The following is a 12,785-nucleotide window of genomic DNA, read 5'->3' on the forward strand; positions in this document are numbered from 1 at the left end:
TCTTCCAGTGAGTTATCCTATTGTGGCATCAAAGCTTGTCAGGCCTGCATGTTAATTTCTCTCTCTTTTATTTTATTTTTCTATTCCCTCCTACATCTTCTTCCTAATTCCCATGTCCTATAGCAGCTTGTTTTCTTTATATTCAGTTTTGAGTGGGAGAGTGGTTATTTTCTAACAAGGAAGAGAAATCAAGAACTTTGTTATAATCCTTTTATATTTTTTTTAACAGTCTAATTTCTTCTGATTCTTTTGCTTGACCTCCTATTAGGCATGGGCCTTTGGGTATGTCACTGACGACCATCGGCCTAACCGGCAAACTATAAATTGATAGTTAGTTGATGGATCTACTTTTTGGTGGTAGCGATGGTCCATACTCCTGTACCGTAAATTTAACGGATTCTATAATTTTATCATTCTACTGGAATTAATAAATTTAATTTATTATTATTGATAAGAAAAATTTTTTGTGCATCGTGTGCAGTGCACGAACGTATGCATCGTGCGTGGTGATTAGCTCACATACGAGGCCGATAAAAAAAAATTTTTTTTTCTTATACTGTTGGGTCCCATGTGTTAGTCAATCATCACGTGCGTTGCACAAAAAAATTTTTTATCAATAAATCCAATCCACAATATTTTAACTTATGCAAACTTGCAATGCCTATTGGGCTTTAATTCAGTAACCCATTACAAATTAGATCGATAAATTAGATTTGAACAATTTGGTGTGCCCCTTGCCTAAACTAGATCATAAATTTTTGACTTCATGAAACCTAACTTGATTGGATTTGATTAAATACTCTTAATCCAAGTTGATTCATCTGAATTAAATTTATTATAGATTCAATCTAATCTAGTTTGGAGGAACCAAAATTATGACACCTAGGCCTAGCCCTACATTGTTTCTACATTAGAGAGATCTTATGTACATATATATGATCAAAAAACTCAAAAAGTACTTTCCAACTAATCATTTTTAAATGATATTAGTGCAAACCCATCAATTTGAATACACTGCAGCATACGAGATCTTTGGAAACAAATGACAGGCCCATCTTGATATTTACGATTGAATTTGAATCTTTAGCTTCATAAGAAGTTAGAACTAAAATTATACATAAGAGCATGTAAGAACCCATATAAATATGCATTTACTCCCATACACGCTACATAGATCTTAGATATTTACACGAGGAAAAGAAATTCAAACAATAACATCCATCTAGCCTTTTGGAGTGAGGTATTTAAGTCATTCCAAATAGTATAAAAGAGAATCAAAGAGGGCTAGCCTATAACCCAGATGTGAGTAGAGGACATCACGTATTAATCCTTTGGGAATGGTCACAAGGCAGTGATAGTTATAGCCCATATGTGAATAGAGGGCATCACTGCATTGATCCTTTGGGATCGATTATAAGACGGTCAGAATTTCTGTGATTAGATTTAACTAGATTTGGATCTTTAATATGGTGAGAATGCAAAGTTTAAATTGAAGAATTACGTGAGGGCCCATGCAGACGTGTTTTTAGTTCTATATCGATTATGTTTTTGAAAATGTTTAGTTCTATATCGATTATGTGTTTGGAAATTATACAAAATCAAAGAACTCAAATAATATCTTTTGATTAATCTTTTTTTGATGGGATCCTCAATTATTACAGCTAGTGCGACCCAATATTGAACCCTTGGCCTCTTGCTCTTGCTCAGAGGATGAGTGAGAGATAATACATCCAAGCAAGCACTCAAGTGGTCTTCTGTGCAATTTGTCATCTTTTCTAGCAAAACGGGCAATCGTCCCATGGCCATATTCCTTCTGTGACTACACGTGGTTATATATAATCTTTTTGCGTTGCATATAATCTTTTTGCCTTTTGGTCTCAATTACAAGAAGCTTGAAAGATGAGTAATGGCTGCATAGTTGCTCTCAGAAGAAAAGAAAATGTGAACTTTTCTACTCCCTGTAACTGAAACAGACGGGCAAAATACGCGATTATCTAACGTATCACTGCCTTTATCCAACTCTCTGATTCAGTACAGAGGAGCTAAATGAGCCACATCAAACAGTATCGAGACTGGTAATACGCGGACACCAACGGTGGCGGTCTAAACGGCGGGACGATGACATTTTGTGCAAGATGTCTGTGATAATGACGTCCAGGGGACTTGATCCTTCTTGGAATGCACCAGCCATGTAGCACAGGCGTGGTGTTTAATGTTGTGGCCCTCTATTGACCATGAACTTGCAAGACACAGTGTTTCACATGTGATGACTGGTAAAAAACCTGCAGGTTTATAGTTTCCAATCAACTCAAACCTCATATATAAGCTTTTAATTAACAGTTTTGATGTGTCATCAAGTTACACTCGTAATAGAATTAGACTAGCTCTTATCTATTCAAGTACTATGGACTCAATTTAATCGGTTCATACACATTAGATCTTGGCAAGGCTTCACCTAAAGCGATAGGATGCAGGTCAAGCCCAAATCAACCTTTCCCACCTTTGAGTTTAATGTAGACTATTTGGACTGTATCACTGTTGAAAACTCAAATTGCCTTCAGGACCACTAAATTCTAGCATAGGTCTTTGCAAACTTTGGTAACTTCAGCCAGATGATACCTATCTTTGTATTTTGCAATCTTTTTTTATTCCTGCAAAAAGAAAGACAGGCTTACTGCAAATAGATTAATCAGAATTTTTGTAATATTAATTCTATATTCTTAAACACCCACTACATTCTCCTTGTATATGGCAGTGAGGGATTTTGGTTTTCTGCTAGGGCCAGAAGGGAGAAGGTTGTTTTAGATGGACCCTGGTGGTTCACTGGATTGAGACAACTTCTAGCTAGAGTTGATCTTGAGTTTTGATGATTTGTTTACCTGGTTCAACAACCAAAAAGTTGTACCAGGGTACAAGAGTGAAGGTGAAAAATGACTATGGTTAGTCCAGGAAGTCTTTCAATACTTTGTCATCAAAAATGTATAAATAAAAATAATAAAAAATGAATTAAAAAAAAAAAGTTCTAGCCATTTGGGTCATGCATCCAATGGGATAGATCGAGGGCTTTTGCCAAGTTTTACTGCAGAAGAAAGTTGAGGTAAATCAAATTTAAGAAAACTTTCAGCTTCAAAAACATCAACCAGAAGAGAAGATGACCAATTGGGGGAAGACACCTCAAATCAACAAAAACTGAACTGCTACATTAATAAAGTTAAAGAGTAATTTTGCTTTCCTAATTGAGCCTTGTTGGGCTATTACAAGGCAACTCCTCCTAAACTCACCTTGGCCCCATAGGGCTGTATGAAGTTTGTGCAAGTTATAACCCTCAAGTCCTCACCGATAAATGCCTAACCAAACAGTATAGGCGCTTGACCATGCTGTTAAATTATGCCACCTACATTGCAAAAGATGTTCAAAAATTCCCTGGTCGCAACTTTTGGAATCAAACCAAGTTCTCCACTGTTGGAGGTAGGAAATGAATCAATTTACCAGCCATCATGTTGGCTTCCAGATGCTACTTAATTTGAGCTCTTTGATGCAGTACGGGTGCATTAATATTGGACTTGCAAAGCTCTATCCGGTCAGTCTTTCGTTTGCATGGATCAAAAAATTTTAAGATTGCGTCGGGCAATCTTGAAAGATAATCTGAATTGCTTTCAAGATAGATTGCTATCATTAAATTATCAATAATATGATTACTGTGTTTGGTACATGCAAATAAATTGTAGTAAAATTATTGAAAATTTTGATTGATATATTTGGTATGATAATTAAATTATCGGTAATGTAAAATCAAATTCTCAAAATACCTCCATAAAATTTTATAAAATTTTAAATTATTGAAAAAAGCTTTGATTTTATTTTCTAAATTAAAATTAAAATTTTTAAAGTATGCCTGACGAGGGCGAAAAACCCTCAAGACGAGCCCCCTCACCTTAGCCTCCGATGCTGAAGCCTGCAGTCCCATGAGTGCTAGATTGGTGGCGTTTTGTATCCAACGGTGGTTGTCTACTGGATCAGTACCCATCTGGCCATTACTTCATCAACTCCGAAATCCATCCCAAATCTGGCAACCCCATGGCAGTGCTACCGACTCCGTCGATGTCCGAACACCCCTCCACCGACTCTTTTTTCCTCAAATTCTTGAACAACTTACCCCTTGTCCCCCCCCCCAAACTCCTCCACCGCCTCCTTCCCCACCCATGCCCTCCGTCGCTCGTCGTCGTCGGCATTGCTGGCAAGCTAACAAAACTCGCTTTGAGCACCCCAACACCCTTCGGTGAACCAAACCTACCATCACTCCCTATCCTAACCCCTGAAGAACATGACACCAACCTAGCTTTTCTTGCTCAGCTGCAACTTCCTCATTTCCGCTATGACCTCGTTCACTACCTCCGCCCCCACGGCGACACCAACGATGACTCTGATGTCAGCGACATCGAGATTGATATCAGAGTTGACCTCAGTGAGGTGATCAGATTCTTGGACAACTGGGCTGGTGCTCCATCATACGAAGGAGCGACCTACGATAGCGACCAGGGGCTCTGGGGAAAGAAGCAAGCTAGGTGGGGGTATGCACGAAGAAGCAAATACAGCGATGGTAGGTGGTGCCATCTGACAAGGCTGGGTCCGAGAGCGCACCGAGTGGAGCCAGCTCTTGAAGACCCCATGGGCGAGGTGCAGGCGTTGCTGCACTCGCAGCGATCGGTCTTCCAGAACTCGGGACAACGGTTGGGTCATCGGAGGAGGGGGCAGCGATGATGGAGGTGAGAAGGAGAGGTTGATGCCGGCGTAGAAGTGGGGACTGTGGTCGGAGTTGATGAGGGCACGGAGGGGAGGCGGTCGAGGGTGGCAAGGGCATGGAGGAGTTCGGAGAAAAAGAGGAGGGTGAGAGACACCAGAGAGGGGGTGGAGGGGTGAATTTTATGTGATTTTTTTTTTATGATAATTTTGTCTAAAAATTCTTTTACAATATTTCAAACAAATGATAATCTGGATAGCTATCTTTTTTCAAGACAATTCAGATTGCTTCCTGCGAGGCAATCTGGATTGCCACTTAAAAAATATACCAAACACAATAATCCGGTGGGCTCATTTTAAATTGTCGGTAAACTATCCAGGAGGTAATCCAGATTGCCGTTAAAAAGTATATCAAATACAGTAATTCGGTGGGCTCACTTTAAATTGCCGGCGATATGGATAGTTTACTGGCTACCAAATGCAACTTTAGGTATATCGGGCTATAGGGACTAACTGGGTTCCAGTTTCCGTTGAACAATACATGATTTACTGGTTTAAATTTTGGGTCAAGCGTTTGTAATTGGAACCATGAGCTGGGTCCAAATCTAGATAAGGTTGGGACCACCATAGGTTGGATCTACGTTGGTATCCAGTAAAACTTACCTCCTACTCCTAATAATGTAGAATATCTACTTCATCCTGCCCTAGAAGGTGAAATTAGTTCCAAGCGCCATTTCTATATTCTTCCTACCTGGAGGTCTTCGAAACTGAAAACAAATTAATATAACACATTGCTTCATGTGGATGAGGAATGGAACAACTCAAGAAGATCTAAAACAAGATATGGATGCTGTATCAAATTCATAAACTCGATCAACAAGCCCAAAATTGCTAGACTTCTCTTGTAATTCATGTACTCGAGCTTTTACACAATGATGAAACAAACAAGAAGGTAACTCCTTTTTCTATTTTCCTTGTGATCTTATTATTTACATATCTCCTCCTTCATTGCAGTAGAATTCTTACAGTGCGCTATGGCTGCCTGGATTGCATTCTGGAGCTCTTCCATCGTGCTCTCATCTGAAGAATTGAAGGTCAGGGAGGTAGCTGTTAGGAGGCCGCTGTTGGTTGGAGATGTTCTCATGGAGGCTGGTGCAGAGAATTCACCTCTTCTTCCTCTCCATCCAACCTTCTCCTTTGGGTTCGGACGACCCGAGAAGGAGTAAGGTCGACGACGAAGGTCACCCTTTCTACTCTCCCTCTTAAAGAATAAGAAGGGCTCCACCAATCTCGCATACTTCTTCAGGAAACGGCTCATGACGTCGAATCCTTTCTTCTTCTTCGTCTTGCTCTCCTCTTTTTCTCCCATGTCACTCGCCTTCCTCCACTTTCCAAGCCCAAAAAAGGAAGAGAAGGACTTGAATTTTGTTCTCTCCCTGCTCTCACTGGTGTCGGTATCGTTGTGGCTGTAGAAATTCTCAAGAGGAAGGCCGACGTTTTCTATGGAGATGTCGGAAGGGCGGGGTGAGATGTGGGGATGGGTGGGGAAATGGAGGGGGAGGAGGTGGCCATGGAAGAAGACGTCATCTGCCGGGGCCATGTCGATTACTGCAATATTGGATGGTGTGGTCTCCATGCAGTTGATGGGTTTTGGTGATGGCATGAAAGTAGGTTGGAGAGATATTGTGAAGGAGAAGTCATGGGAAGGGGAAGAGGTGCAAGATGGAGGTGAAGGTGGTGGGATAATCCCCTTGTCTTCCTTTGATTCCTGATTGGTTTCTCTCTCTCCTCTTTGGGGCTTCTGTCCGTCCATGGCCCAATAATGCTATGCGAAGGGGACTCGGAAGGAGCTTATATGCTGAGAGGATCCGTATATCCGGTAGATTTCGAATATTTATATATATAGAGCTAAAAAATCTAAATATTATCTTTTGATTTTTTTTTTTTTTTTTTTTTGGGGGGAGGCGGGGATGAGATCCTAAGTAGTCATAAATGGTGCCAAGGCAAATCCAGTTCATGATGCCAGTTAAAAGATACTACAGCATAAATCCATTTAGATTAACTGAAAGCTAATTATTATGTTTGTGATTGAATTTATAATATTTATAAATAGATTTGGATCCTTAATCTTACAAAAATATTAGAGCTTAATGGGAAGAGCATATGAGATAGATTTTCGGTGCTTATATATAGGATTAAGAAAGCTAAATAATACCTTCTAATTAGTTTTTTAGGATAGGATTTTGGGTTATTACACGTAAAGCACGTAGACTCATGTTTTCATCCAATTATGAAGCATTTTTCAGTCCAAAGAGTTCTTTAGCTCACGATAAGGAGAATAGAAGCTCGTGATCGCACAGATGCAGAAAGAATGGGCAGGGTGGGGGTTAATCTGTAAGAGGTTGAAGCAAGTATTCTTAGAAGCAGTGGCCCCAAATAGCTGTCGAAATGTGGACCATAGTTTTCTGGCCCTGGGTTGGTGACAACCCGATGCCACCTTTTTTATTCGCCTCTATTTTCTGGACAGTTGAAATGTTGCTCTTGGTGCGAACAACGTCAAAACAGGCACGGCTATAGTCGACCGCTGGACTATTCAATACTTCATTTTGGAGCATATTATTCAGTGATTATTGGTTTTATATTTCTAGGGTAGAGACACAAGCACATAGATTTCCTTAAGGTTCTTATTAAACCGTCAATGAAGTATTAATCTATTTGTTTATTAATTTTTTATTATATATAAGTAAATAGTAATAGGTCTCTACACCCAAGTGTAGGAAAATTCTACAATCTATGTACATGGCAAATCTTGATACAATGCAAAAGAATAGCAACAAGGTTCTCTGCAACCAACCTCATTTTTATAACGACTATTGTTGGGTATAAAATAATCCAGCCGAAGTTTGTAAGAGCCAACCCTCTCAGACTCTTCCAGCTTCCGACCTTGTGCGGCGTCTTTCTGAACTTCTCCGACCGTCCGAACTTCCACGGTACCCTCCGGACTCCTCCGACGGAAGAACTTCCACAGTACCCTCCGGACTTCTCCAACGGACGAGCTCTCACAGTACCCTCGACTACTCTCCGAATCTTTTTCCGACTTCCTCCTGTCACGATCAACTTTACTCCAAGCTTCTTCCGGACTTCGTCAATGTCCGAGCTTCTCCAGTAGCAGGACTTCTACAGTAACCAGACTCCATCAGAGCTTCTACGACGAGCGGTCTCCATCCGGGCTTCCATGACGATCGGTCTCCATCCAACTTCTACGATAAGCGGTCTCCGTCGGACTTCCACGACGACCAGTCTCCATCCGAACTTCTATAGTAAGCGGCCTCCTTCCGGACTCCTACAAGAACGGACTCCGTCCGAACTTTAACAACAGAATTGGATTCCAGACGAACTTCTACAACGGACGGGCTCCATCTCAGTTACAACTGAGTAGTGCTGGATGCCAAGGAAGGAGTTTGCATCTTCTAGAATCTCCACTATTATGACCTCCTATGATCGGCCCATGTGGTGGTGGTCACGGACCACAGGAAAGAAGCCATTGCATGGTCCTTGTTGGGATATGCCGACTGACCCTGTATGCCGACTTATCCTCGGACCGGCCCGACCGACGTCCGACTCTACCCACCGGACAGACAGACGACTCCGACAATGACTGCCGACAATATCGGTCGAAGATACACCGGCCAAACAGACCGACACTGTTTCCAACCGGCCCAACGACCGAACCCATATCACTGACTCACTATCGGAGGTGCAGCCGACGTCCGACTTCCACCAGCACCAGATCAGCGACGATATTTTCGAGTCATCGCCCGACGTCCCGCAGCCGAATACCAACATATGATCGGCCAGCCCGTCCAAACGCCGTACAACCGCTATGGGCTGTTGTCCCGTCAAGGACATGCTATGCGGCCGCCCTGGGGTATTGTCCTGCCAAGGACATGGGTCAATTCTGATGACCTCACAACCCACACCGATTTGACAGCCTCGGACGACTTGACAACTCCCCAGTTGTCTACACCATTAATGGCGAGACCATACCGCATTCTACTATAAAATGGGGTAAGGCAATAATTTTGGTAAGTTTTCGAAAGTTTTCTCAAGCTTTCTCAAACTCTGCTAAAATCTCATTCGAGTGCTCCATTTCTGTTGAGGCAGAGTACTGACTTGAGCATCGGAGGGTCTTACCGGAGCACCCCCAACTCCGGTTTAGACTTTCTTGCAGGTCCTGGCGGCGGCCGCGATCCCCTCGACTCCAGCTTCTCCGGCATCGGCGGAATTCTGCACCAACAACTATGATTTAGAGTTGAGAGGGCAATAAAAAGGTTTGCCACACAAACCAATTGCAAGAATTTGCTATGACTAAAATGATAGTGGACCTGCTCTCGCAAAGCATCATGTTACAATAAGCACAAATATAGGGCACACACAGATTCGTACAATCACACAGAATAGAGAAGAGAAAAAAAATAAATATAGGATTTACGAGATTCGGCTGAAAAGCCTACGTCCACGGACAAGACACGAGAGAAAAATTTTACTATGATTAAAAGAGAGATACAATCACTCAGAACTCTCCAAATCCTAGCAGCAATTTGATTTTCCAAACCTCTCTCACAAAAACTGTCGAGATTGATAGAAAGTATAATATTTATACTGATCCATATTGCGGGGGCATTACCCCCCGCACCCACCAATGAGTATCAGCCCATGCCCTCCACTACCACCACAGACCTTCCAAAAAATTTCATTCAGGTCGCAACGCGGGCTTTTTGGATCGGATCATAATTCGAGCTCATAAAAAATATCCAAAATTTCAAGCCACATTAATAATTCTTTCCCTTGGCTTAAATTTTCACTATTATCAACGAAATCATCTCAACACTCTGTGCCCTTGCAAGGGCACTACTGAGCACTACAAACACCAACCAAATCTAGGCAATGCCTAAACTTGCTAACTGGAACTATCTTCGTCATCATATCTATCGGATTATCATGTGTAGAGACTTTCTGCACAACTATAGTACCTTATGATACAATGTCCCGAATAAAGTGATATCTAACATCAATATATTTCATTCGCTCATGGTACATTTGGTTCTTTGTAAGATGAATGACACTCTGACTATCACAAAATACTATTGACTTATTCTGCATCAATCCAAGATCACTCACCAAATCCTGTAACCATATAGCTTCTTTTACTGCTTCTGCTAGAGCCATATATTCAGCTTCTGTGTAGACAAAGCAACTGTAGTTTGCAATATTACCTTCCAACTGATAACACTACCAGAAAGAGTAAACAAATAACCTGTCAGAGATCTCCTCTTGTCTAATCCCCTGAAAAAGCTGAATCCACATAGCCAACAACTGAATCACTCATCTTGGCCCTATTAAATGTCAGACCAACATCTGTAGTACCCTTTAAATATCTTAAAATCTATTTTACTGCTTGCCAGTGCTCTCTCCCAGGACACGTCATGTATCTACTCACAACACTGACTGCATGTGAAATGTCAGGTCGAGTCAAACCATAGCATACATGATGCTACCCACAGCACTAGAATAAGGAACACTGGATATGTGCTCCATCTCCTCATTTGTTTTAGGTGACATATCTGCAGATAACTTGAAATGGGCAACAAACGAAACAGTTATAGGCTTAGAATTATTCATGTTGAAGCGCTGAAGCACTTTCTCAACATAAGTCTGCTGAGATAAGAAAAGCTTTCCAACACTTCTGTCCCGGATAATCTCCATTCCCAAAATCTTCTTTGCAGCACCCAAATCCTTCATCTCAAACTCATCACTCAACTGCTTTTTAGTATATTAACTTGTGACATGCTTTTAGCAGCAATAAGCATGTCATCTACATACAACAGCAAATAGATAAAGGAATCATCTGAAAGCTTTCTGTGATACACACAATTATCGTATGAGCTACGGATAAAGCCATTACAAATCATGAATGTATCAAATCTTTTGTACCACTGCCTAGGAGACTGTTTCAAACCATATAAAGATTTTTTAAGCAAGCAAATATGATTTTTCATACCTGGAATGACAAATCCTTCAGGCTGACTCATATAAATTTGCTCCTCCAACTGACCATGCAAAAATGTGTCTTCACATCTAATTGCTCGAGCTCTAGATCATGAAGAGCAACCATAGCAAGAAAGACTCCGATGGAACTATGCTTCACAATTGGAGAGAACACTTCATTGAAGTCAATCCCCTCCCTTTGAGTAAAGCCTTTAGCTACCAACCGTGCTTGTAACGAGGTGCTTCTATCCCTAGAGTGCCTTCCTTTTTCTTGAAAACTCACTTGCAGCCTACCACTTTCTGTCCCTTAGGCAATGTCACAAGCTCCCAAGTTTGATTCTTATGAACTGATTCATTTTCTTCACCCATAGCACCGACCCATTGATCTACATCTGAACAAGAAATAGCTTCCCTATAATTACTTGGTTCATGCACATCAACTATCTCAGCAACTGATAAAGCATACGCAACTAGAACTGCATATGCATATCTCTGCAGAGGTCTAATATGTCTTCTCTCCCTACCAATTGCAATGCTATATGGCTCTTGTTGCTGTTGTTCAGGTGCATCCTCTTCTCGATCAGGATCCTGCACCTCATCATCTGGATCATCGGATTGAACTGTTGAAGTATCAACCTCAAGCTTCACCTGTTCTCTGACACCGTGATCTGATTCTGATATTGACTTCTCCCTCTGACCATCCAATAAAGCAAACTAATTAAATGTCACATCCCTGCTGATTATTAACCCTAAGATTTTGTATCATTGCACCACAATCTATAGCCTTTCACTCCAGATGCATACCCTAGAAATATGCATTTCTTTGCCCTCGGCTCAAGCTTACCATCCCTCACATGAGCATAAGCAAGACAACCAAACACTCTCAACTGAGAGTAATCAGCAGGTGACCCAGACCAGATCTCAAAAGGAGTTTTACACTCAATAGCTGTAGATGGAGATCGATTTATCAAGAAACAGGCTGTATTAATTGTTTCAACCCAAAAATCTTTTCCAAACCTGAATGTGAGAGCATGCTTCGTGCTTTGTCACAAAGCATTCTATTCATGCGTTCTATTCATGCGTTCTGTAATACCATTCTGTTGTGGTGTCCCAGTACAAGTGCGGTGTCTCACTATACCTTCGTCACTGCAAAAAGCATCGAACTCACGATTACAAAATTTCAATCCATTATCAGTTCTAAGATGCTTGACCTTCTTTTCTGTCTGCTTCTCGATCATCGTCTTCCACTTAACAAAAGTTGAAAATACCTCATCTTTTGTTTTCAGAAAATACACCCAAACATCTGAGAGTAATCATCAATCAAAGTCATGAAATATCTGACACCATTCTTGGAAGAAATTCTATTATGACCCCATAGATCTGAATGGATGTAATCCACTGTACCTCTGGTTCTGTGCACTGCCTTTTTGTTGAACTTCACCTTGGTCTGTTTGCCAAACACCAGTATTCACAAAAATCCATAGATTCAGTTTTCTGTCTGTTCAACAAATCTCGCTTGCTCAATACAGATAACCCTCTCTTACTCATATGACCAAGATGCAAATACCATAACTGAGTCTGATTCTGATTACTACTCCTAGATGCTACTGCAGCTTCCTCTAAAACTATACTTCCCTGAAGAACATACAATTCTGAAATCAAACTGCCTTTCATGAGTACCATAAGCCCTTGCACACTTTGAGAATTCTATTCTCTGCATGGTATTTGAATCCACGAGAGTCTAGTGTCCCAAGAGAAATTAGGTTCTTCTTCAATCCTGGAACATGCCAATACTCCATAGTTCTGACAATCCCATCAAACATCCTTAATCTGATGTTACCTACACCCTCCACAGGTAATGCACGATCATTCTCTAGAAATACTTTATCACTCATCTATTTGTAAGTGACAAATCAATTTCTGTGTGGACACATGTGATAAGTAGCACCACTATCAAGGACCTAGGAACTCTGTCCATGATCTGAACTCACAGATAG

The 12,785-nt window shown here is 41.1% G+C and overlaps 1 protein-coding gene and 1 pseudogene across 1 annotated transcript; both read right to left on the reverse strand.

Moving 5' to 3' along the window:
• Window positions 1–4,034: 4,034 nt before the first annotated feature.
• On the reverse strand, window positions 4,035–4,724 carry LOC105060937 (zinc finger CCCH domain-containing protein 20-like; annotated as a pseudogene).
• Window positions 4,725–5,572: 848 nt separating this feature from the next.
• LOC105060874 (BRI1 kinase inhibitor 1) lies at window positions 5,573–6,603 on the reverse strand. Its single transcript, XM_010944729.3, has one exon. It carries the CDS (start codon window positions 6,551–6,553, stop codon window positions 5,726–5,728), a length of 828 nt encoding a protein of 275 aa, XP_010943031.1. The 5' UTR covers window positions 6,554–6,603; the 3' UTR covers window positions 5,573–5,725.
• Between the last annotated feature and the right edge of the window lie 6,182 nt (window positions 6,604–12,785).

This window comes from Elaeis guineensis, chromosome 13 (genome assembly GCF_000442705.2).
Source record: "Elaeis guineensis isolate ETL-2024a chromosome 13, EG11, whole genome shotgun sequence".
Classification (NCBI taxonomy): Eukaryota; Viridiplantae; Streptophyta; class Magnoliopsida; order Arecales; family Arecaceae; genus Elaeis; species Elaeis guineensis.